Raw genomic sequence first — 27040 nt, 5'->3', positions numbered from 1 at the left:
CCTAGTCTAATTAAGTTCATTCATTTAGCTACTTAGTATACTAACTAATTTACTCTCCTGCTTTCCTATTTCTACCTATTCACATCAGCCAAAGATCTTGCCCCACAACATCCCCAGTAGACCTGTCGTCTTATAGCTCTTATGCACGACCCCTTTCCCTTCAATCTTTGCCCTAACGTTATCCCAGACCTGCTCCAAGTCCGGCCTATCACTCGCCCCTCCAATATTCATCGCACTTGGAACAATTGCCCACTTCTCCAATACCACTCCCCCTTGTCCTGTCACGTCTCCTCCTTTGCCCCCTCGCAGGACCAAAATCCCTGGCTGCGCCATCCCATTCTCATAGCCCTTCCTCTCGCTCACCGCTATCTCCAGGTCATACCTTTCTTTGACCAATTCCACGAGTGTGTTTTCAGTGTCAACGATAGCGTCGCCGGAATACCCGGTCAGCTTGCGCATTTCAGGGAGGAAAGAAGCCGGTTCGGCGGTCACGATTAGGGTTTTACCGCCGAGTGAGGATATGGAAGGGGACAGTCCTTGGAGGGTCTGCAGATAGGCTCGGCAGAAGGGACACTAGTGGCCGCGGTAAACTGTCAAGTCTTAGCTTAAGTGGGAAGATAGAATGACAGCATCGTAGGATGGCAGGGCAAAGGGGATATAGGGATGCATAGTATGAGTAGAAGTTTAACTTACAAACGACGAAAAGAACTGAGGACTCTGAGAGTAAGGCATTGAATTCCTCAACAGGCGTATGAGTGGTCATTGTGAAGTGCTTTGTTGTGTAGTTATGAGTGGAGATAACGAGATGAGCAGTTGTTCAAGACTTATAGACCAGGTCGCATTGGATTATGTACCCTCTGGTCAGATGGGCTTTTGCTTTAATGTTGACAAATTCTGTTGGCACTCAGTCGAACTCGGATCACACGGCCAAAAGGCAAGACTTGGTCAGCATTGGTCAGCTCTGCTTATCATTTATCAGTAACCATGACTGCATAGCCACCCACATTAACCAACGAGGAACATGTGACTTTAGGTGGTGTTCGGGAGCACGTCACTACTCTCGACTTATCAGATGCGGCGTATAAAGGTGAGAAAACTGTTGTGCTCGGCGTTCGCAGTCATTTGCTGAAGATTCCAAATTACCGAATTTCCTAATACAGATAAGAGCAAAACTTTCGCTGTACTGTATTTGTAATACTTATATTTGGATACATACCTGTTTATAAACCTCTCCCTTCGTTGTTATAAACTGAGGGCCTCAATCGTATTTGCTCAGTCAACAGATCTACCCAATCTGGTAAAGGTCATAATCCATGACTAGTACAAACAAGGTGACGACTCAGACTCACGTCACAACGTCCGGCTTTTTCTTCCTCACTTTACTTTATGACTCTTTCGAGTATCTGTAGATATGGCGACTTTAACAAAGTACTGCGACTTCTTGGTAATTGGAGGTGGCAGTGGAGGTCTTGCCTCGGCTAAGAGAGCGAGTGGACAGTATGGTGCAAAGGTCATTGTAGTAGAGGCAAAACGATTAGGAGGAACCTGTGTCAACGTTGGGTAATTCTGCCCCTTCTTAAGAGTGTACTCCAATGCTGGCCGTCACAGATGTATTCCAAAGAAAATCACCTGGAACGCAGCAAATCTCGCACAGAGTATGCGTGACGCCAAGGCCTACGGCTTCTCGGTCGAACAGAGGGCGGCTTTCGATTGGGCGAGCTTCAAGGAAAAGCGAGATGCAATCATTAAGAAACTGAACAATATACACGAGCGCAACCTCGAGAAGGACGGTGTTGAATACATCCACGGCCGAGCACGCCTTGTAGGCAAGAACGAGTCCATGATAAAGCTCGATTATGGTACCGAGATCAAAGTCAACGCGAAGAAGATCCTGCTTGCGACTGGTGGACATCCTGCAGTTCCTCAGGGAATTCCCGGAGCCGAACATGGCATCAATAGCGATGGCTTCTTTGAGCTCGACCATCAACCTAAGAAGGTAGCAATTGTTGGAGCCGGCTATATCGCTGTAGAGTTTGCAGGAATGCTCAATGCATTGGGAACAGAGACCCATGTTTTCATTAGGCATGAAAAGCTTCTACGAACCTTTGACGAGATGATTCAAGATGGCATCCTTTCAGAGTACGAGCGAGTAGGCATACGCATTCACAAGGAAAGCAAGGTTGAGAACGTCACCAAAACAAGAAAGCTTACTCTACACTACTCTGACTCAACTGGTCAAGGCAAGCTCGAGGACCTGGATACTCTGATTTGGGCCATCGGCCGAACGCCAGAAGTGCAAGGTCTTGGTCTAGACGTCGTGGGTGTCAAGCAGAACGAGAGGGGTCAGATCATCACAGACGAGTACCAGAACACCAACGTGGAGAACATGTATTCCCTCGGCGATGTAGTCGGCAAAATCGAGCTTACTCCAGTCGCAATCGCCGCCGGCCGCAAGCTGAGCGATCGGCTCTTCGGCGGTGAAAAGTTCAACACAAGCAAGCTAGACTATGACCTAATTCCCTCTGTCGTCTTTGCCCATCCTGAAGTTGGCACTATTGGCCTCACGGAAGAAGAGGCCGAGAAGGAATACGGGAAGGATAATATCAAGGTCTACAAGTCCTCCTTCACGGCGACTTATTATGCCATAATGGAGGATAAGGGGCCTTCAAAGTATAAGCTCATTTGCCAGGGGGAGGAGGAGAAGATCGTGGGACTGCATATCTTGGGCTTGGGGAGTGCGGAGATATTGCAAGGATTTGGGGTGGCGATTAAGATGGGGGCTACGAAGAAGGATTTTGATAGCTGCGTTGCGACTCATCCAACTAGTGCAGAGGAGCTAGTCACCCTTAAGTAGATAGCCATCCAAATGGTATACGATTTGAATATATAATGAAGTTGAATAGATTAAAACTGCATGGGATGAATGAGCATCTGAAACAATAACTTTCCCTCTACAGCTGTTGAAGGCAATAATATTCTAACCAAGCTTTGTTTATTGGCAACACACGTGCCAGCGTATGACCTTGTTGAATTCTTTAAATACGAAAGCGATTGGTGGGTTTATACGAGAGTGATTGGCTGATTTATACGAGGGCGATTGGCTAGTGAACCTGCAGCAATTGATAACCTGCCTTTAGCTAGCCTCCTGGGGAAGTCGCTCCAGCTCGTCCGCGCTCTTCCGGCCGGCTGTCGTATTTTCGCTGGGTGTTTTTAATGCAAGCAACTAAGCTCAAAGCTCATTATAGTCGAGTTGATGAATATGGCTCAAATCATCAAAGCCAGGTGCAAGAGTTGTCCTTATAGTATAAAATAGAGATACTGAAACAGAACATGAGTTATCAGTCATTCATTAATAGAACTAATAATATATAAGTAACTCATACTTTAGAGCAGCTTTCATTCCCCCCCTTGCTAGTTTGAGTAACGTCTAGCCTTTCGCTGGTGGCTGCCAAGAGCAGAGCCCATGCTGGCACAGCCGTCGTCGCTGTACAAAATATCAATAACCCATTGTTTGTGGTTCTCAGTATTGACAACCACCGTGTCAGATGGATAGACCATGTTGGGAAGGTCAATGTCGAAATTATCCGTGATTTCGTAGTAGGACTGCCCATTAGTGACGGGCCCAACTTGACCTTGGAGGTCAAAGAGAAGCCCGCCATCGAGGGGCTTCTGGACAAAGGCAATGTCTTTGGTGATGTCGACGTGTGTGCCGGAGGCATAGAGGAGCAAGGAGTTGGCATCAGTGTCGTAACAGGCTGTGATGGTGTTGGCAGGGATCAGCTGTGTGTTGCTGAGAGGTGCAGTTGCGGCTGCCATGGCTGAAAAGAATGGTAAGGCTGCAAGGGCCTGGACGAGTGAATGGACGGGGCTGTTGAACTTGGCCATTGTTGCGAGCTTGAAGATGTTTCGAGATTCAGATGTATTGTTGGCTTGAGATGTTGTGATGCTGAGAAAAAAAAAGGAAGATTCATGCAGGGAATTGCTGTCCTTTTTAAATCTGTAATTATACAGACTTGATCGATCAAATTATCAGTATTCAGGAATCACCCGAGCCTATTGTGAAAAGAGACATTCACTAAAATCTATAGTGAAGGCTGATATAGCGCCAGTGAATAAATCTAGTTCTTATCTGAATAGTTACAGAACTTCCAATGCGGAAAGCTCCTTACCAAGGCTGAAGATCAATAAGGCCACTTCCATTGTCCCAATGGCATTAGCCGTCGAATCCCCAACTCGGACTCTGAGTCGATAATTAGCTTCGACTCAGCCTCCCCAAGCCCTGGCCTCTGCGCATGAGCGGCATGATCCGACGTAGAACCCACCATACCTTGCTACTCGAGACGGAGTCAGATCTACGCACTTGGTGAAAAGAACCACTTGGTATCTACAGTGAAGAGAAAACATTGTTTCATTCAGGCAAGACTTCAGACGACCATTCTGAGTACATGATACAGATCTCAGGTTGCCAATCTAGAGAGCGTATAAGTCTTAAATGCATGTTTGGATCCATTGTTGACCTTTACCCAATCACATCTCGTCATTCGCAGAGCACTGTAATTCGCATTGTTAATCAAGTACGGCCGTTGCCGATACTGCTTTCTCATAGTGATTTAGACATTGGTCTTGGGCAATTTGCGACGGCGTATCCGGACCTACGAATATCCATGTCAGAATATAGTGCGACAAACAAATTACCCCGCCTCCACCATCACAGCTAGGCTGCAACAATACTGTGCAAACAAATCAATGCTTGCCATTTCCCGCCCTTTCCGTTCAAATAACCACTTCCTTATGCCAAGGAACGTCTAAAACATAGCGCCGCTGAGCCCCATTTTCACAGCTCAAGTACGAGCAGAGACGGCCAGGCCAGGCTAGCATACATAGGCGCTTTTGAGCAGCTGCTAGTACCTTGATGGAAGACGCCATACGCAACAAAAAGAAACGGCGCGCGAGCAGACCAAAAGCTCGTACAGGATGTACTGCCTGCAAGTAAGGCCTGCTGCTGTTTCCAGACTAGTTGAACAGGGGACGCTAATCCATATGCTAGGAGTCGGCGTGTCAAATGTGATGAGACAAATCCAAAATGTGATCGGTACGCAGTTAGGGAGTCACTTGTTGGAGTGACGGGCCTCAAAGTGTAGTGTGCTTGACGGGCCAACTACTTACATTTTCTCTACAGATGTGAAGAATATGGATCTTTCTGCGAGTACCAGCTGCCTCGACCACAAGATGCAGCATCCAAGGTTAAAGATCGCGACAGGGACCCCATTCCTATCAAACCTCGACATCAATTGCAGCTTATATCCCACCCTTCAGATTCTCTTTGCTGCGATGAGGTAGAAGCCCGGTATTTTCGAATATTCCACGAGAAGCTGGCCTTCGATTTGAGTGGTTATTTTGAAGCCCCCTTCTGGACGCGGCTCATACCGCAACAATGCCATCACCATCCAGGGATAAAACACGCAATTATAGCCCTCAGCGCCTTGTACAAATCTGCATTATCGTCCAGCTCTCATACGGTGAATCTGAACGATGAGCATTATAGCTTTGCTTTGGTACAACAGAGGCAAGCTATTGTATCGCTGCGCAATGATCTGTCTGGTGGACAACCTCAGATGAGGCTTGCGCTTGTAGCAAGCCTCCTCTTTTCATGCTTTGAAAGTTTCCATGGGGACTGGGAGACTGCGACGCAGCAGGTCTATAATGGATTCAACATCTTGAAGCGTCTCGGCGAAGATGAGAAACGGGAAGCGACTAATAGCCTTACTGGTATTGAGCTCGACGTGGGACTGACTTTGCGGCGACTCGAGCTACAAATATTGTCATTTCTCGCTATGACCCCAACGTCGGAGCATCCCAATGACCTGAGCCCCGAGGAAATTGTTTTAGATCTGCCGGATCAGTTTACTGCCTTCAACGAAGCCTTCGCAGCTGTAACTAAACTTGCTGTTTCCATTCTACGACATGCCAAGATATCCGCCCAGCGCAAAACTGATTCGGCTCATCGGGACTCTCTTGTACAGCAAAATCAGCACCTCCAGGGATTGATGGATCAATGGGGCAAGGCATACGAACCTATGTTTCTCGAAGCATGCCGGAACAATGTTGGCCGAGAGTATCTCGGAGTTCTCCAAGTCCGAATATGTGCTTGAAAATGCGAAATATTGATTGCCACGAGCATGTCAGACACAGAAGCCATCTTCGACGATTTCACAGCTCAATTCCAAAGGATTTCCCATTTTGCACGTTATGTACTCAAGAAGGACCAGGAACTTCGAGACTCGGATGGTCCGAGATTACAATATGGCATGGGACTGATAATGGCTCTGTTCTTCACAGCTACTCGTTGCCGGAACTACTTTGTGCGCAGGGAGGCTATCGCTATACTCCAGGAGTGGCCTTGCATTAATGGGATCTGGCACAGTTTGCAGGCGGCAAAAGTTGCCGAGTGGATGGTGAGCATCGAGGAAGAGCGCTGTAGTGGATTGGAGTTCGTTCCGGTAGAGTGTCGAGTTAGGCTGCCCAGTCTGAGAGTGGCCCTAAAAAAGGATGTGATTGCTGTGGAATGCATGAAGCCATCTGCTGATGGTACCTTGGAACTCCGAAAAGCAAACCTTACTTGGCCTTGATAGATTCGCACATTAGAGGAAGTGACGTGGGACAATAATATTGTCATGGCTAAATCTGAACTCCACGTGGAGTTGCCGGCAGGTTTCTGTTCCTGTGTATGAACCAAAAGGCATGAAGTAGTAAACCACTCAACTCTAATTAGAAATCCGCACATCTTTCTGGTGAGGGATAGAAGATTAATAGAAAACTCTACTTAACAGTTTAAGCTTATCACGCCTGATGACTGTACGGAGCAGCGCCTCATTTATTAAAGAGTTAACTTTCGCGACTTTCCCAACTCAAATCCTACAAGCATAAAATCGCCATCTCCCCCGGGCGCACCTTTTCTTCCATTCAAACATTCGCAGACCCTTTTGCTCACGAAGACTCTAAATTTCCTCTGCTGATTTTTCAAGTTTCAGCCACAACTCTCAACGATGACTCATACCATGCTGCCCCTCATCCTCACTACAACTAACTCGATCTCGCCCAAAATCTCCTGCGAAATGGAGCGGCCGCGTGTCATTTCCGGTTTCAAACGGGTCGCATGGCCCGAACTTCATCGTCTGCCTCTCATAACCTCAGCAAGGAAATTGCCCGCGAGCATCGAGCAAGTGCGTCGCGACATTGAACACGAAGCCAACTCAATCATCAAGAAGTATGGGCTGCAATTTGAAGATGAGGAAGACCACTGTGATCCTCAAATGGAAATGCGCGGAGTGCCCGAGAAACCTAGCACTGCTCAACCAACCATTCTCATACTTGCACCATGGTCAGCTGAGAAGCAACGTGATTGGGAGACAGCTGCACAGGAAATGGCTATGTTTTTGGCTGATCTGTCAAGGGTCTGCTCGTTCGGGGAAACCGACATTCATGTGGAAATAATGGCCCTCGAACTAGTGAAGAGAACATACTACACCAATATCGACGATCCTGTCTTTCAAAGTGCCTGGGAATGCTTGAGTAGTACTATTTTCAACCGCTTACAGTCGCTCAGAGCAACTCAAGGCCACATCACCTGCCTCTCTCTCCAGAAATACGGGACGAACGACGATATTCTTGAGAACGACCCACCTACTGTATATATTTCGGTTAGCCATGAGTCTGATGAGACCCAATGGCATGAAGTGGTCAGAGAGGTCAAGAAGCTCCTTGATGCGGTCGAATGGACCGATGTCCAAGTCCATATCGAGCATAACGAGGGCATGGTTGGTGATTTTGACAACCTTACCAGCCTCACAAGCGAACAATGGTATCGTGGCAACAGGCTGAAGAAGCGCATTGGAGGGAGGTATTACTCGACCGTTCATATTGGAGACGACTTCAGCGCTGCATGTTATATCAAGCGGAGCGATGGGGAGCGACTGAGTCCCACAAATGGCACTATTGGCTGTTTCGTGCAGCTAAAAACTTGTGACCCTGAACCGACTTGGCGGACCTTCATTCTTACATCTTACCAAGCGGTCCGCCCTGCCTTTGATGGCTTCACCGTGACGCCAAATGGTGCAGATTCTAAGGTTGCACCCCCAACAGCCAACAGCGACCTCTGGACGGTCGACTCAGTTGGGTATACACCAAATTCGCCGGCTAAGCCTGCAACCTTTGAGAGCCCCTCTCGATTAAAGCATCATTTTAACATTCACCATATTGACCAAGAGGTCGCTGGTCTTATGGATTGCATCGAGGTTTGGGAGAAAATGGATCGACCTAAAAAGGAAAAACAACTTCAAAAATTTAGGGAGATAATAGCGGCTTTAAGAGATGAAAGGAAACAAAAGACCGACTTCTTCAAGACTAATAAGCAGGCCCTCGGAAGATTGTATGCCGCATCTGGTTTCAGGCGAAGGCTCGTAGGCAGAAGAATGGACTGGGCGCTGATCGAGGTCGACCGACCATGGCATGATCGTCTTCCGGGACTGGAAGAATGGGCCATTTCTATGTATTCAGGGATTCCTTTTATGACCTTAGGAATGCAGCTTCAAGAGCAAACTCGTTCCATTGAGGCATTGCGTGACCTTGCCTGGTCAAACAGCACATTCGATGTTTATAAAATCGGAACAAGTAGCGGGCCGACGGCTGGATCCCTTCTTTGCACAAACAACCTTGTCACTATAAGAGACGACCAATATATGAATCCCTCGCCAACAGAGGAGATGGCTTTTGAACCACGTCGCTACACCTATGGGAGTGAGCGTGGATTCTGTGCTCCGGGGGATTCAGGGTCTGTTGTTTTTGATAAAAGAGCAGGTATTGTTGGTCTTATGATTGGGGGACACCAAAATAACAACTCATACAACCACGGATATGGGTATGTGACTCCTATCGAGTATGTCTTCAAGGATATCAGGGACCTTTTAAAAGGACATGTTCTTGATATTCGGATAGCAGAGCTCTAAAGAATATCTACTTTCAATTAGCCCATTATGAATGAAGACACAATTCTAATCCTTCGATCGAAATTTAAATTGCTATGCCATAGGTGCGCCAGGTCAACGGCACGGTTTTGCACGTCTTCAAGCGAACGATACAAAAGTTCAGTCGAAAGTATAGGGCGTACGGGAAACTTGCACTATCAAGTCTAATGCATAAGTACATAGTGTCGAAACAGTGCTATACAAAGTCCAATGTCGCCTACAACCATTACCCGAGTATAAGAACTATTGCATAAGCTAAAAGTACTCTTTGACGGTACCGCTCTGTGTGAGAATGCTGGAAAGGTTCTAGGCACTCAAGAAGCTGTACAGTGTCGTATCGACGGAAACTAGAAGCGGACTCAATATACTCGAGCTTGAAACAAAGGTGCGGCTGTATCGATGTGGCGTGCCGATACCTGAATAACTACTTCTCAGATCAGGTATCTAAGAAAGACCACCCATGCAGTCGCAACCATAGCAACCAAAAGGCCAAACGTCAAGGCAGTGAACCAGGACTTCGACCTTCGGCGAGTCAAAGGATTCGTATCGCGATCCTCGATCGTGACTTCTATTGCCTCGCGTTGGACTCTTGTCATAGTCATGCCCTTCCCTAGAAGTTTGTAGTCGACGATGATGTACGACACACCCAGCACAAAGGCCCATGCTTTAATGCCAATGGCAACGAGGAGAACCTTGTAGTAACCGTTTCCCTCGGTATCATCTTGTACTACTCCAAAGACAACATCCATCTATTGTTGTTAGTTTGGGTACACGATTGACGACTAGTCGTCCAACTTACAATAGTTGAGCCTGAATTGTTAAATGCTCTCCATACACCAAAGGCAGTGCCGATCTTGGCTTGATCAGCGACTAAGAGGGGTATGCAGATCTGCAATGGCATAGAGTTGATTACGCCCGCTAAACTGGAGAAGACCAGAGCTGCGGTTGGATGCACGTCTGTGAAGCCCAACAGAGAACAAGCAATGATCCACAAGACAGGAGCTGTGGCAACGTAGTGAAACCGATGGCCATACTTATCTATAGCCAAGCCTAGGACTGGACTCAGAACAATCGGGAGGATTCTCTGTGCTGTTGAGAGATAACCAGCCACTTCCTCCGTGTATCCCTTCAAGAATATGATATCTGCCGAGCTCGTGCTGAATCCACCAGCTGCCCCGCTCTGTAGCAACTGGGTAGCTGGTAGCATAAGGTAGGCCCAGGGTAAAGTCAACAAGAGTTTCCAGGAGAAGTTGCGCTTGGTCACAAGGTGCTTCTCAGTGATCGCTATCTCACGGCCTGGAGTTAATCTGTACTTTGCCGGAACCGCAAACCGCTCGAAGCAGACGTATGAAATGTTCATGGCTAAAGAAAGTCCACAGAAGAAAACTGGAACCCAAAAGGTCCATCCGTACCAGCCTGTGCGATCTCGGATGGGGATGGCGACCATACCAGAGACAAGGCTGACAGTGCCAGAAACGGCACTCTCTAGTCCGAACGCCAATGCAAGCCCAGAAGCGCCAAACCAGTGGTAAAAGAACTTTAAAACTATTAATAAGAAAGCTATATGATCATTTTGTATTGGGCAGAATACCTTTTGTGTTGCAGAGTCTAAAACTGCAATGCCAAAGCCCATGAGCACATGTCCAGAAACAAGCAGTCTCCAAAGTCCAATCTGAACACCAACGGCCGCGACGACGGATCCGACAAGTATTACACTCGTGCAGCAAAAAGTGACGATGTTGGGACCCCACCAGTCCAGGATGAGGCCTCCAACGATAGGGAAGATGGTGTTGACGAAAGCGTCTGCACTGCTGATGACGCCAAATTGCGTGTTGTTAATGCCGAGTTCTTCTCGCAGAGTGTTCTTAAGTGGACCCAAGGCTGAGCCTGTCCAGGTATGTCCTAAGGGAAGGGTGATGACGAGAAAGAGTGCAGTCCATTTGTACTTGGCGGGAATCCGCAGATGGCTCAGATCTTGAGATTCAACTTCTGAGACGTTAATGTCGGTCATCACTGGCCTTTCGCCATCCGCAGTATCGTGCTTCATCAGGTTCTAAATGCAGTTGGAAAGAATAGTAATAGGCATAAAGGTTTGGCAATAACTCACATATCGCTCTCTTATGTACTACACTCGAGCAGCCAAGACCTTGGTGCCTCCGAGCTCGGCTGATCAGAAAACCACCATGTGGATAGATCAAATTGCGCAGGGCGTACACCCTAGATTGAGCTCAGGTAGCTAAGAAGACTCCATGCACAGCCACCATGTGGATAGCACTGAGTTATTTAAGCTTATCAGATGGACTTTAAGTGGAATAAGGTTATGTCTATCGCGCTTGGCAGGCTAGCAAGCGTGCTTAAGCCCATCTCGCCGGCCTAAGAGATTGTTCAAAAAGACAGTATTAACCAGATCTGGTAGGAGTCGAGAGAGCTTGTCACTAAAGAACCCACCTCGCGGTTTTAATTTTTGGTTCGCCGACTGCCAAGAAGCGAACCGTGCGTGCTACAAGAGATTGATAAGTCGAGGTACAGGACTGAGCGGAGACATGATATTTCCAGTGAAACGAAACCATGCGATCGTCACTGAGTGGTTCATTGGATGTCTTATACGTGCTGCTAATCGGACCGACATTTCCGGTGCTTTCTCGACATCTTTGTTAAAACTTTGCCCCCTTTAGTTCTCTGCAGATCAGTCAAGTTCATCACACACGTAGCTTTTGAAACTGACTCAGGGGAGTGTTCATTACAGGCTACGGGATATTTATGGATAGTTTGGAGATGCATGTATGACTTCAAATGCTATCGGGAATCTTCCAGGAATTCGATCACAGCAGCACGAGCCCTGATTGACTCCGGGATCACCGGGTCCCAATTGAAGCCATGCCACATTCCTTCCGAGACTAGAAGCTCGACCTTTACCCCAGCCTCCCTCAGTTTCCAATAGAACCGTATCCCATGGCTAAGTGCAAAATCCCTCGTCCCAACTGTGATGACTGTCGACGGGAAAGACTCATCATAGTCAGCGTAAATAGGCGAGTAAAAAGGATCAATCACGTCGATTCCGTCAGGAGCATAGTTCTGGGATACCATGCCAGTAAGAAGACTAACAGGCATGATATCGCGCCCCAAAGAATTGAAGACCATTGAATCGCCGGCTCCACTCAGGTCGAGGGCGGGTGTGCAGAGGTACATCCCAGATGTTGGCATCGGGAGACCTTTCTGTCTCGCGACAAGAAGCATAGAGACGAGGATCTGTGCTCCCGAAGAGCAGCCCATGGCGTGGATATCGGAGGGATGAACAGGAGCTCCACCTGGAGGGCCGTTCTGGAGCAGCTCGCGGTATACAGCAAGACATTGATCCCGAGCTTCTGGGTACTTGGCCTCAGGAGATTTGGTATAGTCGACCGAGTAGACACGAACACCAAGTTCAACCGCCATGGTCAGCGCAGCTCTGTCTCTGGGGCTACCCATGATGAAGGCTCCGCCAAAGACGTTGAACAGTATTTTCTTCTGTTTCTCAGGTTTGATGACTGGTGGTTCAATAACGATCACAGAAACTCCAGCAATGAGAGTATCGGTGATCTTAATCTTGTGCTTCTCGGTCAAGAGGGCTTCTCCAGGAGCTGTCTTTTCTGTGAAGCCCTGTCGCAGACCTGGGACTCGACATGGTGATGTTATGAAGGATGAGATGGTATTAGCCAGTGGAGGATGGCGAATTTTGGTGAGAAATTCGACTGCTTCATGACTTAGAGTCGCTTTCTGACCTTCAGTGAGGGATACCATTATGATAGGAAGAGATTCGAGATGCAAAGATAGAGTGGGAATCTCGAAGTTGCTGGAATATGTCATACTCTGCCTGGGTCCTGATGACCTTATATTCTTCACAGTCAATCGCTCCAACCTCTCATCGCCTGCTCGCCCGTTTCTCCCCAGTTAAATCCGCAAGTGCAGTTCAGAATTCTCCGCCATTTCCGTACCTCTCTTCCCCATAGGTAATTGCACTGCCGTCAGCAGAGAGTTCATCGTCGTTGGTAAGCTGAAACCCGAGACTAAAATTCGTGGCTTGGAGCCATATTGGGCTTAGTTCGGGTCATGCAGCCTGACACGGATTAGCTTCGATCGTAACATGGAACCATTCTAGGATTAGCGGGCAATGCCCTGGACCCTGGCAGCCTGTCAGCTCGTGAACGGACAGCGGATCACAGAATTCATTACTGCAGTACAGGAGGTTATAAAAGGTTGACATCAAAGTCATTCCAAATGATGAATCGGAAGAAAAAGCATCTGTCAACTCATATCGATATCACATCGCTTTACTCTCATCATGTCCTCTTTTCAACACGGCTATGTGAAAGACCTTCTCATTCAACCCCAAGCAACACGTATGGGTTACACCAGACTTGGTCGCTCTGGCTTGAAGATTTCCAAAATCATTCTTGGGGCCATGTCTTACGGAAGTAAAGATTGGCTTAAGTGGGTTCTCGAAGAAGACGAAGCCCTGCCTCTCCTCGAGCACGCCTTCAAAGCCGGCATCAACACCTGGGATACGGTAAGTGAATGGTCTTCCCTTCGTCAAAGGACTTCGAGAACTGACCACTGATATTATTTCTACAGGCTGATCTTTATTCAAACGGTGTCTCCGAAGAAATCGTCGCCAAAGCGCTGGCTGTGTACAACATTCCCCGAGAGCGCGTCGTGATCATGACCAAATGCCGGTTCGCCACCAGCGCCCCAGGCGAGCCTCAACTCTCTGTCTTTGCTGCTTCCATCAATGATGGGGAGATGGTGAACAGAGCTGGACTGTCGCGCAAGCACATCTTTGACGCAGTGCAAGCTAGTGTCAAGAGGTTGGGTACTTACATCGACGTTCTGCAGATCCAGCGTATGGATCCAGATGTCCCGCGGGAGGAGATCATGAAAGCTTTGAACGACGTGGTGGAACTTGGTTTGGCACGATATATCGGGGCTAGCTCTGTGAGTCAAATCTCAGTCATTCCTCCGTTGACATCATGGTTACTAACCTCGGTGACCAAAGATGCCCGCTTGGGAGTTTCAGGCGTTGCAAAATGTGGCTGAGCGAAATGGCTGGCATAAGTTCATTTCAATGCAGAACTATTATAACCTTCTCTACCGAGAGGAAGAACGGGAGATGATGCCGTACTGCAAAGACGCAGGAGTCGGATGTATTCCCGTAAGTCCTGCTCTCTAACTCTAACCACATCGTCTTGCTCACGTAAATTGCAGTGGTCTCCCAACGCACGCGGTGTTCTTGCTCGTCCCTGGAATGGCCTTGACGAAAGGACTTCATTGCGAACACAGTATGACCAAACGCTCAGTCGACTCTACGATCGAGAGAACGAAGCAGACAAGGCAACTGTTGATATAGTTGAAAAGGTGGCCAAGGCGAGAGGACTTCCCATGGCGGTAATCGCGACTGCATGGTGCTTGCATAAGGGAGTCAATCCGATCATCGGCCTGAACAGCAAGGAGCGCATTGATGAAGCGGTGCTGGCTGCTGACATCACTTTGACGGACGATGAGGTTGCAGAACTTGAGTCGGCTTACCGACCGAAGTCTGTTACTGGATATTAGATTGTTGTGAAATGCTGTTATCATAGAGTGTATATAGATGGATCAAGAGTACAGTGGCTGAATCATTGTAGCCTCCATTATTGCGTCGAACTTTTCCATCCATTTCTTGGTCCATTGATGATAGTGGCGAGGTAATGCCGAGTGAGCAATGGGTAGCGCAAACCTCATTGTCTGTGTTCCGCAGTATCCGGCGTGCAGGCAGTAATCCACAGACATACAGATTACGGTTGCGAGGCCTTGGTTCTCCGAGCCATCTCTATCGCAAGTATCCAAGAGAGCGATTGATTGATCGAGAACGATCAGATATGCATAACATGCAACAATAATGGTGGCTGACATGACATCGTGGTATTCGTAACGTGAATGGAACGGGTAGCCCTCTGATACTGGGGATACACCACGAGGTTCTCTCAATTTGTTATCTTGAGAGATATACTCATAATACCACTGCTGCATGTCTCGCTGAAGCTGTCGTGCCGTTAAAAGGAGAGCGTTTCGACTTTCATCAGAAATAGCCCTGTCACAAAGAGTCATCCGACTCTGTAGCCCTGGAACAAGTGCAAAGTAGCCGAAGATCCGATGGTACATATCGGGTGATGCTGGCAACAGAGGAAACTCGATCAGGCCGTCTGGAACGTTCTGCCAGCCTTCTGACTCCAAAATGCAAGGCTTCCCAGAGGTCAAAGCTTCAGAAATCTGAGAATATGTCAGTGTTTGTATAGTGGGTTGTAGAAGGTAGACTAACAATTGCGCCGCGACATGCGAGAAACATTGAGTACTCGAACGCAGACTCGTAACACCGCTGAGAACCCCGAAGCTCCATGAGGCGGGCAGCGCCGCCAGCATGCCTTATCCACGCATAACGAACCTTGACAAATGTCTTTAAATTCTACATGTCAGCTTCAGAAGACCAGATCAGACATAGGCAAATACCTCAAAGTGCCCAAGGAGAACAGTCGCACAGAGCACATTTGAACTAAGCTGCTCTTTGTCATCATCAAGAGCGGCAGCCAGACTTTTCACGGCACGCAAATACGAGATCTCTGCATTCCGCAGTGCGATGGGATCTCCATACAGCTTTGCGAAATATGCCCATGCTAACGACAAGGCAGCATGGTCCAAGGCTGCACTGCTACCAAGACGAGGTGGGAGATGCCATAACCAGCTGCCGAGAAATGAGATTTGTGCTGTCGAGGAGCCAAGCGGAAACATGGCTGACACGAAGGAAGAGAGGATTTGGTCGCGCTCTGCCTTGAAGCTGCTTGGTTGGTTCAGACTAACATCAGGGCTTGTTTCTTGGAAATGAAGCAGATCTCTACTATGCCGGGCTATCAACTTAGACGTTCTATCTGTTGATGGGGTCACGGAGGCCTGAGCTTTGCGTCTTGAGCGTCGGACTTTAGGCCCTTCATCAACAAACTTCATCTGTCGTACATAGCCTGGACAAGTCCGCCCGCCTCTTCGGCACTGGGCACAGCTTGGCCTTTCTTCATCACACTGTCCTTGAGCTTAGATTTGACACTGCGAAAGGGAAACCGTGAGACTGCTTCATACCTTGACGCTTCGCTGGAGACATAAGCGACATCCTTTGCTTGTCGGTACACCGACCATTGCGGCTTGCAGTCAACGTGGATGATCGTATCTCAGAGTCGGTTTATAGCACAGACACCTCTTTTTCGCGTGTATATACCAACCCTGAGGCTTTTTTACCACTTTCCCAGAGCGATGATTGAGTGACATTGGTCAACGCAATGTCAGCTTTCTTAGCAATCATGGGTCTGACATCTGACCTGGATCAACTCGCTTATCTTATCGGCGACCCCCGATGCCGACAGCGGCCGATCGGAGGCTTTCTCAACACGAAAGAACAGCAATTGAGCGTTATACAAAGGTTAACCTAGATTTGAGTAATCTCTGTCATGCGCTATTCAACACATCTTCCACTTCCAACTCAAACATATCCAGGAACTCAGGGGTTTGGAAAGACTCTGCTTCGAAGCCATATCCATCCAAGTTTCCAATGTCATCAAAAATGTCACATCTCATTTCAGCACAAACGTCCTCCATCTCTGTGTTTCCTTTGTCCTCCATAGATGCTTTATCGCAGCTAGTAGCTGACACCTGGCCTTCAGTAGCAATGTCAATATTGACAAAGATGAGGCTTGGACTTGGAAACTTTGCTGTGGCCAGTAGCAAACTAAGCGAAGAGTCCTCTGCATAACAACCAACCGCCAATGAGAGATCAATCGTCCTAGAGAGGCGGAAATAAAGAATAGGTTCCTGTAATAAGAACTTACCCCAGTCGTCAGCTACCTGGATAGGCGCTGATGGTTTGGAGCAAAGTGCACTACTCGAAATGAAATCAGCTCTTGTTGAACAGGTATCCAAAGTCCCAGAAGTTGCCGAGTCAATAGCAGCCCTGATGAAAGCCCAGACATCGTCAACACCATCATAAAGGTTCTGCAATCCCTTCATCGTTTCCACGTATATGTTAAGTCTGCCTTGCTTTCGGGCTGTCTGCGACGGTACCTTTGCTAACCTAACGTCTAGAAGGTGTAGTACGAGTGGAAGTGCTGCATACGCAATGCTAATAAATGTCAGTCAGAGTTCAGGGAAGGGCGAGGCTCGACCTACATGCTGACTGGAAGAAATCTGGCGACTTTGAGTTGAACTAGTTCCTTCAGGTTGTTTGTGATCCCCAGTGTAGCGTCTTCTAGCTGGAGCCGCGTCTGATGCAGCTTGTCGTCCATACTGACCCCAGGCGAGGTAAGACTGATGATGAAAGCCTCGTATTGGTATAGCGCGACGCGCGCAGAGCTTGAAAGAGGGACATTGTTAGTAAATAAGACCCGGAAGGAGTAGATAACTTACTAATAGTATATGTACATCAGATTCGTATATAGAACGAGCGACTTCTCAGGACTTATGATCCCAGCAGGGGTAGGGAATTGGATACTGGCCTTGTCGTACCAGGCGTCCAAGCTGATCTCGCAGAACCTGATAGACTCTTCAATCTGTTTTCGGTGCTCGATCATCGGAGAAATAGCATCTGCAGCGGACTGCCCCATGCCATAGACCGTCTGTACCACGCTGGTGAATGGAATTGCCAGTTCGCAGAGACTGACAAATATCTGGACTAGACTCCTTTTGGTTTGCGATGAGTATACCTGTGACCCTTGAATCTCTTTCTCAAAGTCTTGTTCGGTCAAGTGATCCAGAGCTGGGTTTATGGAGGTAATATGCAACTGTCTCCGAACACCAAGAGGCAAGATCCGATCTCGTACGATGCAGCACCACCAAAGCCTCTTCAGTTTATTAGTCGCATCCGAGTCTTGATCTGGCCTTTTATGGAACTGGTCGGCTTCTGCACCCTGTGCATACTGAATAGCTGTCGCAAGTAAAATGGAATTTGAACGCGCTCGGTCTCGACCGGTGGCGTAGTAAGTTAGTAGTAATGCACCTTGTGCATTAGACACGAGGTCCCTGCCAGAACAGATGTCTAGTAGAAGCTATAGGAGAGTCAGCTTCGGATTCAGGCCTTGAGTGTAAAGTGGTTACCTTGGCGCGACGATAGTATCGTTCTCTAGCATTGCGCCTGGAGGTGAAACCAAGACACTTCAATGTCGAGAAAGGTACGAACTAATGATAGTTAGCCTCAATCATAGTGGCCACGGCACGAGATCACTTACGCTGCATGAGGCAAACAGCATTGCCTGGAACAAGAACAGTGAGATCGTTGGTCTTCCGCACGGCTCCTTGTCACCAGAGTAAACAGCCCAAAACTGGGCCTCGTCCAACAAAGGAAGACCGGGATGCACATGCAGAAAGTACTCTCGAATGAAGTGGTCTAAGGCGTCGGGCGTAGGAACACTGAGACAATTCCGAGACTCAAGATAGTAAACATCATCGGGCTCCAGCCCAGACATGTCGACGGTAAGGAATGGGTAATATGAGTATGTGATGTGTGATCTGGCGTTTGGTGCTACACCTTGATGTGATATTGTACTCCCTGGTGCTCCACATGGCTCAAGTTCATGATGTCCTTGGCCTGGAATTATTGACTGCTGTTTCACCTGCTCAGTGCACCACCTTGTTGTCAAGTCTTCAGTATCCTCGAAGCACGTTGATGGGCTCTTAGGGTTATGATCAGACGGACTCTCAAAGAGCAAAGAAGACTGATCCAAGATTTGCGGAGAGATAAGGTCCGCGACCGCAGCGGCTTTAGGCTCTTGTTGCTGCTGGAAGCTATTCCTGAATACCATGGGTTTCGGTTTCTCAGGTATGACTAGTGACCTCTTGCGGCTTTTCCTGTCAACATTCGACCGTACCATTACAGAATGAACTTACTATTTGGCCCTCCGGGCTACGACAGTGCATTCGGCATCATCAAGCGCACAATTAGTACACCTTTCAGGGTTTCGGACAACATCGCAGCGGACTTTCCTGACGCGACAGTTCATACAAGCTTTGGATGCTCGTCTTCGTGAAGGCGCTGATTTGGGGGTTTCTGATTCCTGCATGATTAGGTTACAATTGGTGATGATGTGACGATGAAAGTTCAACTGGGTAGGTAGGCAATGCAGAGAAGAGGAACCGGCTGGCCGGAGAGTTTAAACGTGGGGTAGCATTTCGCGGGGTCAATCTGGGGAAGTTCAACAGGCTCAAAGTCTATTCCCGCAGTAACTCGGACTCCTAACTAAGTCAGACTATGCCCATAATGACACGACGTGCTTCTGTCGCCGACACAATGACCAGTAAGACCTGGTAGATATCGCTAGTTTGAGAATAAACTTCACCGCCGGAATCCTCGGACTGTCTCGCAAAAACAAACGCGTCAAATTGCTAATCAGTACAACACTCAATCTTGGCGACCTGCAGTTAGTGTCACCAGACCAATCAACCATTCCCCGCCGGCTCAAAATTTCTGCCGAGGGTGAAATTTCCACCGAAAATCTCCTAATCAGGACAAGTTCCCCCCGCGAATTGATCATAGACGAGGACTAGGGTCCTTGCTAGCAAAGCCATCCTTGATCAATCGTCGAAGAATCTTGCCAGACGGGGATTTTGGAATGGCGTCGGTGAATACAATGCCGCCCGTGATTCGTTTGATGGGCGATAGGCGCTTGTCCATGAATGACAGGATGGACTCGGCTGTCGCGTCTGGCTTCTTTCGCACGATGTGAGCCTGAGGGTGTTCATGCCCATCTCTGTTACTCTGTTAGTGGACTTTCGTCGGAGGGAGGGTGTTTGCATACCGTAGAACTCGAATGACTGCGCAGTCTTGGACACCCTCGTGTTCCAAAAGATGCCCTTCTAGTTCAGATGGTGCGACTTGGAATCCCTTGACTTTGATGAGTTCCTGGTATTCACTGTCAGCGCGTGTCGTGTGCAAGTTCCTGCGGACACAAACCTTTTTGCGATCAACGATGGTAATCAGCCCAGTCTTATCAACCTTGACAATGTCCCCAGTCTTGAGCCAGCCATCATCAGTGAAAGTCTCCTTGGTAGCAGCAGGATTGTTGTAGTAACCCTTGAACACATTGGGTCCGGCAAGTATAGCCTCACCCTCCTCATCATATCCAACAGTCTTGCCGTTCTCATCGATAATCTGGAGCTGCATATTGGCCACCAGGTATCCAACGCTTCCATGAGAGGGATCAAACTCATCAGGTCCAAAGATCGAAATCGACATGGTAGCCTCACTCATACCCCATCCCTGACGGCTGCGAGCGCCAGTTTTGCTGAAGAGTGCCTCGAGTCGCTTTTCGACATCAGCTTGCAGTGGTGCTGCTCCACACACAAGGAACTTGACACTAGAGAGATCGTACTGAGAAACAAGAGGACTCTTGACGAGCATGGATACCACCGGGGGTGCGAAGATTAGGTATGTTACTTTGAACTTCTGGATCGTGCTGAGGAATGACTTCAGATCAAACTTGGGCATTACGACAGTTGTGCAGCATCGCTTTACGTTCAAGATGCAGAAGGTGATCAGGCCCACTGAGATCGCATTTTAGCTTATATCACGAGCGTTAAGCGATGGGGGTGACCTACTGGCATGGTAAAATGGGAGAAAGGCGCAGTGGACATCGTTGGCTGCAAAGGTTGGGTCATTCTTTCGCTCCCTCGCCACACGGTCAAGATGTAGGTTCTGCTCTGCGTTGGCGACCAAGTTGCGATGGGTGATCTCACACGCTTTCGGGAGGCCGGTCGTGCCACTGCTGAAGTTGAGGACTGCTAGCCTAAGGGAGATGTCAGTGCCCGTTGACTTCGAGAGAGCTCTGTCGGCATCATACTTATTAGCCAGAACTTTGGGGTCTGAAATCCTCTCCCAAGAGTAAGTCCCGTGACCCAAAAGACTTTGGAAGGATGAAACCCCATCGACTGAGCTTCTATCCTTAGAGTCAATGAGAACCAGGGAATTGGGTGCTAAGCCTGCGGCTTTTGCAGCTTTCTTGGCCATCTCAAGGCGAGGGCTGTCGGTGACGATGCATTTGGCGCCGGAGACTTTGAGTTGATTGACCAATTCTGTAATTCTTAGCCAGTGCCAGATTATCTAAGACGGGGACCACCCAGTGTCTCCTCACGACTTACCAGAGTATGTGTATGTCGGATTAGCTCCAGTGAAGACACCTCCAGCGGCGATTGAGGCAATGATTACCGCTGGGTAGAGGATCTACAATGATTAGCCAAGGGAAAGGCGTGATGAGCGAGGGTACTGACAGAATTCTCACAAAAGCCCAAGACAACATCGCCGTCTCGTATCTTGAACTTGTGTCGTAATCCAGCAGCTATAGATTTTACCATATGCTTGAGCTGTAGTTTATTGAGTTGCTGAGTCGGGTCATAAGCTTCAATGTAGACAGGCTTGTCTGACGAAGCTTGTTGGGACTCCTCGGATGACAAGTCTTCACATTATGTTAGTATTACTTGAGTTTTATGTTCAAAGTCAAGCTTCATACCGAATATGTAGGTGAGGAGGTCGACCTCAGGAATGGGAATGTTATATCTGGAGGTGAAGATCATGTTGAAGATGTGGAGTTATTAATGCTGGATGGGAATTGTTCAGGTGGTGTAATGAATGTTGTAGATAAATAATAGACACCGTGATAGTATGCTTAAATAGTAAACAGTAAAAGCCATAAAGGTTTCATTATAGCCATATCCCTTCCTAAATGAGCTGCGACTGTTTGCCATGGGTAAATTGCGGCGGTAAATTTAGCCTCGGCTGAATTTAGTGCATCGTGAAGCATCACGTAACCGCGAACGGCCCAGCGAGCAGCCATCGAACCCAAGAGATGAAGACCTATTCTACGACTTTACTAGACTTGCCTAAACTGTTCTAAATCTGCCTTAATTGACCAGATCTGTGTCTTCCATAAGTTCCAGCTTTTGTTGGGACTATTAGAAGGAATCATGTATGCAGAAGCGTCTGCATAACAAGGCCATCATGGAATGACCAAACCGGAGCGTTTAAAGGTATCCATTCGTGCCCTCAGGAGATACATGTTACTTGTTAAATAATTACGCATCTTTTCACGTTTAAACACTGAACACTTTATTACACCTCTTCTCTATTTATGCCCAAAGTATAATTATTAAGTTCAATATAAATCACCGATATCACGGGCTTGAGCGGAACTGCATATTGTATAAATATAATTGAATATGAATTCAGATTAACACAACTGAGCTATACAAGAGCCACTTAACATATCACGATTGAAAGACGTGACGTCCTGCAACACCGGGAGATTAGAAGGTGTGAAGGTAGTCACCGATGTAGCCGCCACCGATCTTCGAGACCTGCTCAGCAATCTCCCCAGCACCAAAAGACTTGGCCAAGTTCTTGGCAGCCTCTGAAAGCTTGCCCTGGATAGTGACAATCATGAACCGGTGCTTCAGAAGTTAGTAGTCATTACGCAAAGATCTCCCAAGTCTACATACCTGGTAAGGCTTGTTATCCTTGTCATGAAGAGCAACCCAGCGGCCATCGCCATTCTTGTTCTTCTGACCATACTGGAATCGATCGCTGATGCTCACGATCCAGTTGCCTAATGTAGATGTCAGTTATTGTTCAGCCAGTTAGTTGTCTCTTTGAGTACTTACTACCATCCTGTCGAGCACCGGGAAGTTTTCCAATGTACTCATTGCTGTTGGAGTCCTTGTAGAAACGGTCCTGGATGTACATCAAGACATTGGCATTGCCCTTGGATTGGTTCTGGGCGTTGACGACGTAGTAACGGGCGCTGCGAGTGCGGAACATCTGGGACCATGAGATCTCAACTGCGTTCTGCTCGGCCTCCGCGGTGTAGGCGGGCACAGAGAGTTGATCTCCTTTGGTAGGGATAGACATGATTGAGAAAGGTGGTTTGATATTTCCAGGGGAAGATGCTGAATGATAATGATCCAAATATTGGAATAACCTGGTAGGCTCTGGACTTTAAATACTCAAATGACCGACGATGAAGAGCTAGTTCTACCACTCATCGCAACACTATTTGTCGTAGGCGCAGCTGAAAAGAAACTCTAGATTCATGGCAGCCTGCCATCGCCACTGATTCAGAAGAGCGCTGATCAATAGTGTCTTTAATTCCCGAGCTATTGGGGACTGATAGACGCTAGTGAGCACTTCCGTGCTTTGTGCATTCGCCCGTTAATCAAGGCTGGTAAACATGTGCAGTGAGCATTTTAACGGGGGGCTTGATCATCCCCGATAGGGCTTTGATCGAACCATATTCTCCATTGACTCCGCCGTTTTTAACTGCCATTTACCCTTCTGGGATAACGAGGCTAGCTGAGCTACACAGCTCGCCACACGTAATCAAATCGGGGCGCTATTGAACTAGTGGCTTAGGCCCATGCATGTCTCGGCCAGCCCTAATCCATATGAAGCCACACCGTGCACGAATTGGTTATGGCTTGTCTGGGCAGATGAACTATTAACGATAACTGCGATATCACCCGTTTCATGCAGCCACGATGGTTATTCACATGACGCATATGCAGGGGCTCTACTATTGGTATGCTGAGGCTTGGACAATATTTCTTTTTAATTATCGTGGATGGATGGCTGTGGCTGGCTGTTAAGTATCCTTTATTACTTCTTTCGAACCAAGACTTCCCCGATTCGTGTGAGGCTGAGACAATGTTTCCTGTAAAGACATGATTTGACACGCTGATATCCGGAACAGCTCTTGAATAAAGGCTGGCTGCGGTGAGACATACCGCAAGGATTGGGACAGGAATCGCAACACCATTATGTTCATGTGAATAATGCTACGGAAGTGATCACGTCACAGGTTGCAGAATGATCCCCTTATTACACGTTCGGGCTAGCTGATATAACAGTCCTGAATTAGAATAATCACACAAATGGAATGGGACTTAGCCAGGGTAGCATGAATTTGAGTTTAAATTGTAAGGACAGAATAATCTTTTGTAGTTTCTTTCGGCTGAGGCCTCATCGGGTCATGGCCTTTAAACTAATATATCTGATTCCCTCAGAACATATCCTTGGTATACTTTTAGTCACTCGGCATACTTACATGTGTTGCGACTAGTATCGTGGCCATGTACGGAGTATTACTCAGCTTTTACACAGTCCTACTAGTCGTACATTCCAAGTCGAAAGCCCAACCAACCCTGCTTTGCTTGCTGTGTTGGACTGATATCAACACTCTGTCGGAGTTCAACATAGTATTAAGAAGATAAAATAGCACAAGTGATTGAAAGGCCTCGTCGCATGTACTAGTGGCGGTTATTAAATTCAAGGCTCAGTGGACAATGACAGCAAGGTATGTATGTGGAAACGGATCTCATCCCCTTTCTGGTGCATTTCAGCTCTCCCCAAAAGCGCATCAACGTGGATCTTGCATACCAAAGCGAAGCCAAGCTAGCCAAGTCCAAGGTTTTCAGTAACAACAAAGTTTAGTAGGCGCCCGCATCTGCAGGCGTCCGATAGCCGCCTGCATGCTCACTCAATATCACATACCCTCGTGTTGTGACACAGCCTGCATGAATATCGAGTCGCAGGCTGAAACATTCTCCACCACCCTGAAGACCAAATATTTGCATCTAGATCTCATGAACTACTCTTTATGGATAGTTGATTGGATTCGGCGCTGCTGAAGAAGAAACCTCGGAAATGAATACTGAAAATGGGAAAGCAAGTTTGAGAGAAACGAACTTGTGAAGAACAGGTTTCTATGAAATGGACTAATGTTCATTCCGAGAGATAGAAGAAAGTCCCCACGGGCCGAGATCTGAGGTATAAGATCTCAACTGTTTCCCTCTCAACCTTTCTGCATCACTCACTTTCACTCATCACATCTCTTACCAGCCTCATCACTTAGTATTCATATCTTATCACAGCTTCTACTATGTGCTCTACCTTCAACGCATCCAGCCGTCCAGCTGCATGGACTCTCGACCAGCCAGAGGCTGACGTCGCAGTTACCTCATCCGAGTTTAACTCCACCGGTTTCTCTGCCACTGACTTCTCCTCCACTGGCTTCCAGGGCCCCATCGTTGAGAAGACTGGACTCACTCTTCCTGACACTACCATCTCTCCCGACGCGGGAATGTCTCGCTGTAAGTAATCCTCTTGCATCAAACTACTAAAACTCACTATCCCCAGCGATCGTCAAGATCGAAGCGCGTTTCGCCAACAAATTGACTGGCTACTCAATCTGGAAGATCAGCACCGGACTCCTCGTCAGCCCCGACCTCGTCGTCGCAGGGAGTGAAGCCGTGTACGATTCGGAGTATCAGCTTGGCGCGGCTACGCAGGTCAAGTGCTACATTGGATATCGTGGACGTGACATTCAGCCTCGAAATGGTCAGCGTGTCGTTTTCTCCGCAGACTGGACTGAGGGCTCGGAGAGGCGCTCGCGAGATATTGCTTTTATCCAGGTTGGGCAACCTTTTATTTTGAGTGCTCATGTTCAAGGTATGTTATGCCAGATTGCTTTGTCTTCATTTGCTAACGAATTGGCATCTGTAGAAGAACGCGTCCCCGTCCCCGTCACTGTTTGCACCAATTGCAGCGCTCACGAGGCCCCTGTCGCTCAAGCTGAGCCCGAACCCGAGGTTACGCAGCCTGATGCTCCTGTTCCCATTTGTGTCGAGCCCGCAGTTGAGGAACCTAAGCTCGAGATACCTGCCCCAGCAACTGAACCTGTTCCCGAACCCGAATACGTTGACATCAAGATTGACAATACGCCGGATACTTCTGTCTCCGATGATGTCGACCCCTTCTACGACATCCTCAAGACGGTGTCCCAAATAGACACCAAGACCCTCGACATCGAGTCCTCACTGATCGACGATGTCGGCCAATTCGTCAGTGTCGCCGCTGGCTCTCTCGTCAGCCACGTCGTCGGCGCAGAGACCATCTCCAGCGGCAAAGCAACCAAGCTCTCTGGTGTTTCTGAGCGCGCCCTCCTCGCTGAAGCTTCTCTCCAAGCTGTCTTCGCGATTGAGCAGTCCACCGAGCTTGATGAGATCATCGCAGCGATGAAAGACAACTGGACTGCCAATGCACCACAGGTCGAGCAGCTTTCTGAACTTCTTGCACCGTACCTTGCTGAGGCTGCTCGGTGTATTATCGAGTACCATCAGGAAGATGAGGCTGCTGGTAATGTCAGTACCGCCAAGGTCCCGAAGCGCCGAAACCTTGGGATTCGACAGTTTCCCGTCAGTGATGCAACCAAGGGTTTTGTCAAGGGTCTCTTTGAACCTACGCTTCCTCTAGCAGGTCGTGAAGATGTCTTCTCCTCTCTTGGTCCTGCCCTCCGCAGTGCTGTTTCCGCTGTTGAGCAAATCGTCTGCCAAGCTGGAACCACCGCCGTTGATGTGAACACGCCCAAGCTTCTCACCAAGTACAAGGGTCCTGCCCCCTCAGCCGGCGACATTGAAGCTACTCGCGTTCTCGTCCAGCGCGCCATCATGGCAGACGCCGCTTACCAAGCCCTCTCTGCCCTTCCCCGAGAGAAGCTCCAAGTTCTGAAAGTCATCCCTCTTGACGCCGAGCTTCCTCCCGCTGACAACATCTTTGATTTCATCAAGAACGTCATTCAGAAGATTGGTCCTGTTTGTCTTCACGACGCCAGGCAAGCTGTGCACAGGTTTTTCCCTATCCTCGTTGATACTCCTGCCAAAGCTCCTAAGCATGTTCCCGCGAAGACTGCAAGCAGTAAGTTTGCGCTTCGAGACTTTCTGAGCAGCAAGAAGGGTTCTGTCAAGACACTCTAAAGCTACCATGAATGAGATGGTGCTTGGTTATGCGATTATGTGTTTGGATTCATGGAGGATAGACTAAGGGAAGACAACCCAACGAAAAAATAACGAGTCGACATGAAGTTGTAGTGGCGCCAGAAGAGAGTGGAAATCAAGCTTGCTCACCGGAACCGGCCGCAACCGGAAAC

At 48.2% G+C, this 27040-nt stretch overlaps 14 protein-coding genes across 14 annotated transcripts; 6 read left to right on the top strand and 8 right to left on the bottom strand.

Annotated features, from left to right (window-relative positions):
* Positions 1 to 51: 51 nt before the first annotated feature.
* FVEG_13006 (hypothetical protein) lies at positions 52 to 511 on the bottom strand. Its single transcript, XM_018902390.1, has one exon. It carries the CDS (start codon positions 457 to 459, stop codon positions 85 to 87), a length of 375 nt encoding a protein of 124 aa, XP_018761103.1. The 5' UTR covers positions 460 to 511; the 3' UTR covers positions 52 to 84.
* Positions 512 to 1411: 900 nt separating this feature from the next.
* Positions 1412 to 2854, top strand: FVEG_13005 (glutathione reductase; the record flags this gene model as incomplete). The annotated part of the gene is made up of 2 exons (XM_018902389.1): positions 1412 to 1560; positions 1609 to 2854. 2 exons carry the CDS (start codon positions 1412 to 1414, stop codon positions 2852 to 2854), a joined length of 1395 nt encoding a protein of 464 aa, XP_018761102.1.
* A 557-nt stretch (positions 2855 to 3411) lies between these two features.
* FVEG_13004 (hypothetical protein) lies at positions 3412 to 3885 on the bottom strand (the record flags this gene model as incomplete). Its single annotated transcript, XM_018902388.1, has 1 exon — positions 3412 to 3885. The coding sequence occupies one exon, from the start codon at positions 3883 to 3885 to the stop codon at positions 3412 to 3414; it is 474 nt and encodes a 157-aa protein (XP_018761101.1).
* A 1027-nt stretch (positions 3886 to 4912) lies between these two features.
* FVEG_13003 (hypothetical protein) lies at positions 4913 to 6152 on the top strand (the record flags this gene model as incomplete). Its single annotated transcript, XM_018902387.1, has 3 exons — positions 4913 to 4989; positions 5048 to 5092; positions 5180 to 6152. 3 exons carry the CDS (start codon positions 4913 to 4915, stop codon positions 6150 to 6152), a joined length of 1095 nt encoding a protein of 364 aa, XP_018761100.1.
* Positions 6153 to 6179: 27 nt separating this feature from the next.
* FVEG_17420 (hypothetical protein) lies at positions 6180 to 6629 on the top strand (the record flags this gene model as incomplete). Its single annotated transcript, XM_018906661.1, has 1 exon — positions 6180 to 6629. The coding sequence occupies one exon, from the start codon at positions 6180 to 6182 to the stop codon at positions 6627 to 6629; it is 450 nt and encodes a 149-aa protein (XP_018761099.1).
* Positions 6630 to 6985: 356 nt separating this feature from the next.
* On the top strand, positions 6986 to 9005 carry FVEG_13002 (hypothetical protein; the record flags this gene model as incomplete). Its single annotated transcript, XM_018902386.1, has 1 exon — positions 6986 to 9005. Exon 1 carries the CDS (start codon positions 7047 to 7049, stop codon positions 9003 to 9005), a length of 1959 nt encoding a protein of 652 aa, XP_018761098.1. The 5' UTR covers positions 6986 to 7046.
* A 449-nt stretch (positions 9006 to 9454) lies between these two features.
* On the bottom strand, positions 9455 to 11034 carry FVEG_13001 (hypothetical protein; the record flags this gene model as incomplete). The annotated part of the gene is made up of 3 exons (XM_018902385.1): positions 9455 to 9772; positions 9823 to 10560; positions 10615 to 11034. The coding sequence occupies 3 exons, from the start codon at positions 11032 to 11034 to the stop codon at positions 9455 to 9457; spliced, it is 1476 nt and encodes a 491-aa protein (XP_018761097.1).
* Positions 11035 to 11819: 785 nt separating this feature from the next.
* Positions 11820 to 12803, bottom strand: FVEG_13000 (hypothetical protein; the record flags this gene model as incomplete). The annotated part of the gene is made up of 1 exon (XM_018902384.1): positions 11820 to 12803. The coding sequence occupies one exon, from the start codon at positions 12801 to 12803 to the stop codon at positions 11820 to 11822; it is 984 nt and encodes a 327-aa protein (XP_018761096.1).
* A 541-nt stretch (positions 12804 to 13344) lies between these two features.
* On the top strand, positions 13345 to 14612 carry FVEG_12999 (alcohol dehydrogenase; the record flags this gene model as incomplete). Its single annotated transcript, XM_018902383.1, has 4 exons — positions 13345 to 13569; positions 13635 to 13994; positions 14056 to 14211; positions 14265 to 14612. The coding sequence occupies 4 exons, from the start codon at positions 13345 to 13347 to the stop codon at positions 14610 to 14612; spliced, it is 1089 nt and encodes a 362-aa protein (XP_018761095.1).
* Positions 14613 to 14617: 5 nt separating this feature from the next.
* FVEG_17419 (hypothetical protein) lies at positions 14618 to 16346 on the bottom strand. The gene is made up of 4 exons (XM_018906660.1): positions 16167 to 16346; positions 15534 to 16109; positions 15358 to 15480; positions 14618 to 15308 (listed from the first exon to the last, which is right to left on the bottom strand). Exons 1-4 carry the CDS (start codon positions 16221 to 16223, stop codon positions 14655 to 14657), a joined length of 1410 nt encoding a protein of 469 aa, XP_018761094.1. The 5' UTR covers positions 16224 to 16346; the 3' UTR covers positions 14618 to 14654.
* A 183-nt stretch (positions 16347 to 16529) lies between these two features.
* FVEG_12998 (hypothetical protein) lies at positions 16530 to 19132 on the bottom strand (the record flags this gene model as incomplete). The annotated part of the gene is made up of 6 exons (XM_018902382.1): positions 16530 to 17199; positions 17247 to 17429; positions 17484 to 18121; positions 18171 to 18251; positions 18302 to 18857; positions 18960 to 19132. The coding sequence occupies 6 exons, from the start codon at positions 19130 to 19132 to the stop codon at positions 16530 to 16532; spliced, it is 2301 nt and encodes a 766-aa protein (XP_018761093.1).
* Positions 19133 to 19599: 467 nt separating this feature from the next.
* FVEG_12997 (hypothetical protein) lies at positions 19600 to 21638 on the bottom strand (the record flags this gene model as incomplete). Its single annotated transcript, XM_018902381.1, has 7 exons — positions 19600 to 19819; positions 19868 to 19971; positions 20023 to 20612; positions 20667 to 21140; positions 21207 to 21288; positions 21336 to 21520; positions 21575 to 21638. The coding sequence occupies 7 exons, from the start codon at positions 21636 to 21638 to the stop codon at positions 19600 to 19602; spliced, it is 1719 nt and encodes a 572-aa protein (XP_018761092.1).
* Positions 21639 to 22245: 607 nt separating this feature from the next.
* On the bottom strand, positions 22246 to 23328 carry FVEG_12996 (hypothetical protein). The gene is made up of 3 exons (XM_018902380.1): positions 22722 to 23328; positions 22560 to 22666; positions 22246 to 22511 (listed from the first exon to the last, which is right to left on the bottom strand). Exons 1-3 carry the CDS (start codon positions 22966 to 22968, stop codon positions 22368 to 22370), a joined length of 498 nt encoding a protein of 165 aa, XP_018761091.1. The 5' UTR covers positions 22969 to 23328; the 3' UTR covers positions 22246 to 22367.
* Positions 23329 to 24994: 1666 nt separating this feature from the next.
* FVEG_12995 (hypothetical protein) lies at positions 24995 to 26867 on the top strand (the record flags this gene model as incomplete). The annotated part of the gene is made up of 3 exons (XM_018902379.1): positions 24995 to 25205; positions 25252 to 25563; positions 25618 to 26867. 3 exons carry the CDS (start codon positions 24995 to 24997, stop codon positions 26865 to 26867), a joined length of 1773 nt encoding a protein of 590 aa, XP_018761090.1.
* Between the last annotated feature and the right edge of the window lie 173 nt (positions 26868 to 27040).

The sequence above is a fragment of the Fusarium verticillioides genome, chromosome 11 (genome assembly GCF_000149555.1).
Source record: "Fusarium verticillioides 7600 chromosome 11, whole genome shotgun sequence".
Lineage (NCBI taxonomy): Eukaryota > Fungi > Ascomycota > Sordariomycetes > Hypocreales > Nectriaceae > Fusarium > Fusarium verticillioides.
This window is presented reverse-complemented; position numbering and strand designations above follow the sequence as displayed.

Bases quoted from the DNA above. Each gene is read 5' to 3' on its own strand.
- FVEG_13006 (XM_018902390.1), bottom strand. From the start codon at position 459: ATGCGCAAGCTGACCGGGTATTCCGGCGACGCTATCGTTGACACTGAA.
- FVEG_17419 (XM_018906660.1), bottom strand. From the start codon at position 16,223: ATGGTCGGTGTACCGACAAGCAAAGGATGTCGCTTATGTCTCCAGCGA. The intron at 16,110-16,166 runs GTATGAAGCAGT...GCTCAAGGACAG, and splicing joins GTCTCCAGCGAAGCGTCAAG to TGTGATGAAGAAAGGCCAAG. The intron at 15,309-15,357 runs GTTAGTCTACCT...ACATATTCTCAG, and splicing joins TCGCATGTCGCGGCGCAATT to ATTTCTGAAGCTTTGACCTC.
- FVEG_12996 (XM_018902380.1), bottom strand. From the start codon at position 22,968: ATGTCTATCCCTACCAAAGGAGATCAACTCTCTGTGCCCGCCTACACC. The intron at 22,667-22,721 runs GTAAGTACTCAA...CATCTACATTAG, and splicing joins CGGTGCTCGACAGGATGGTA to GCAACTGGATCGTGAGCATC. The intron at 22,512-22,559 runs GTATGTAGACTT...TAACTTCTGAAG, and splicing joins AGGATAACAAGCCTTACCAG to CACCGGTTCATGATTGTCAC.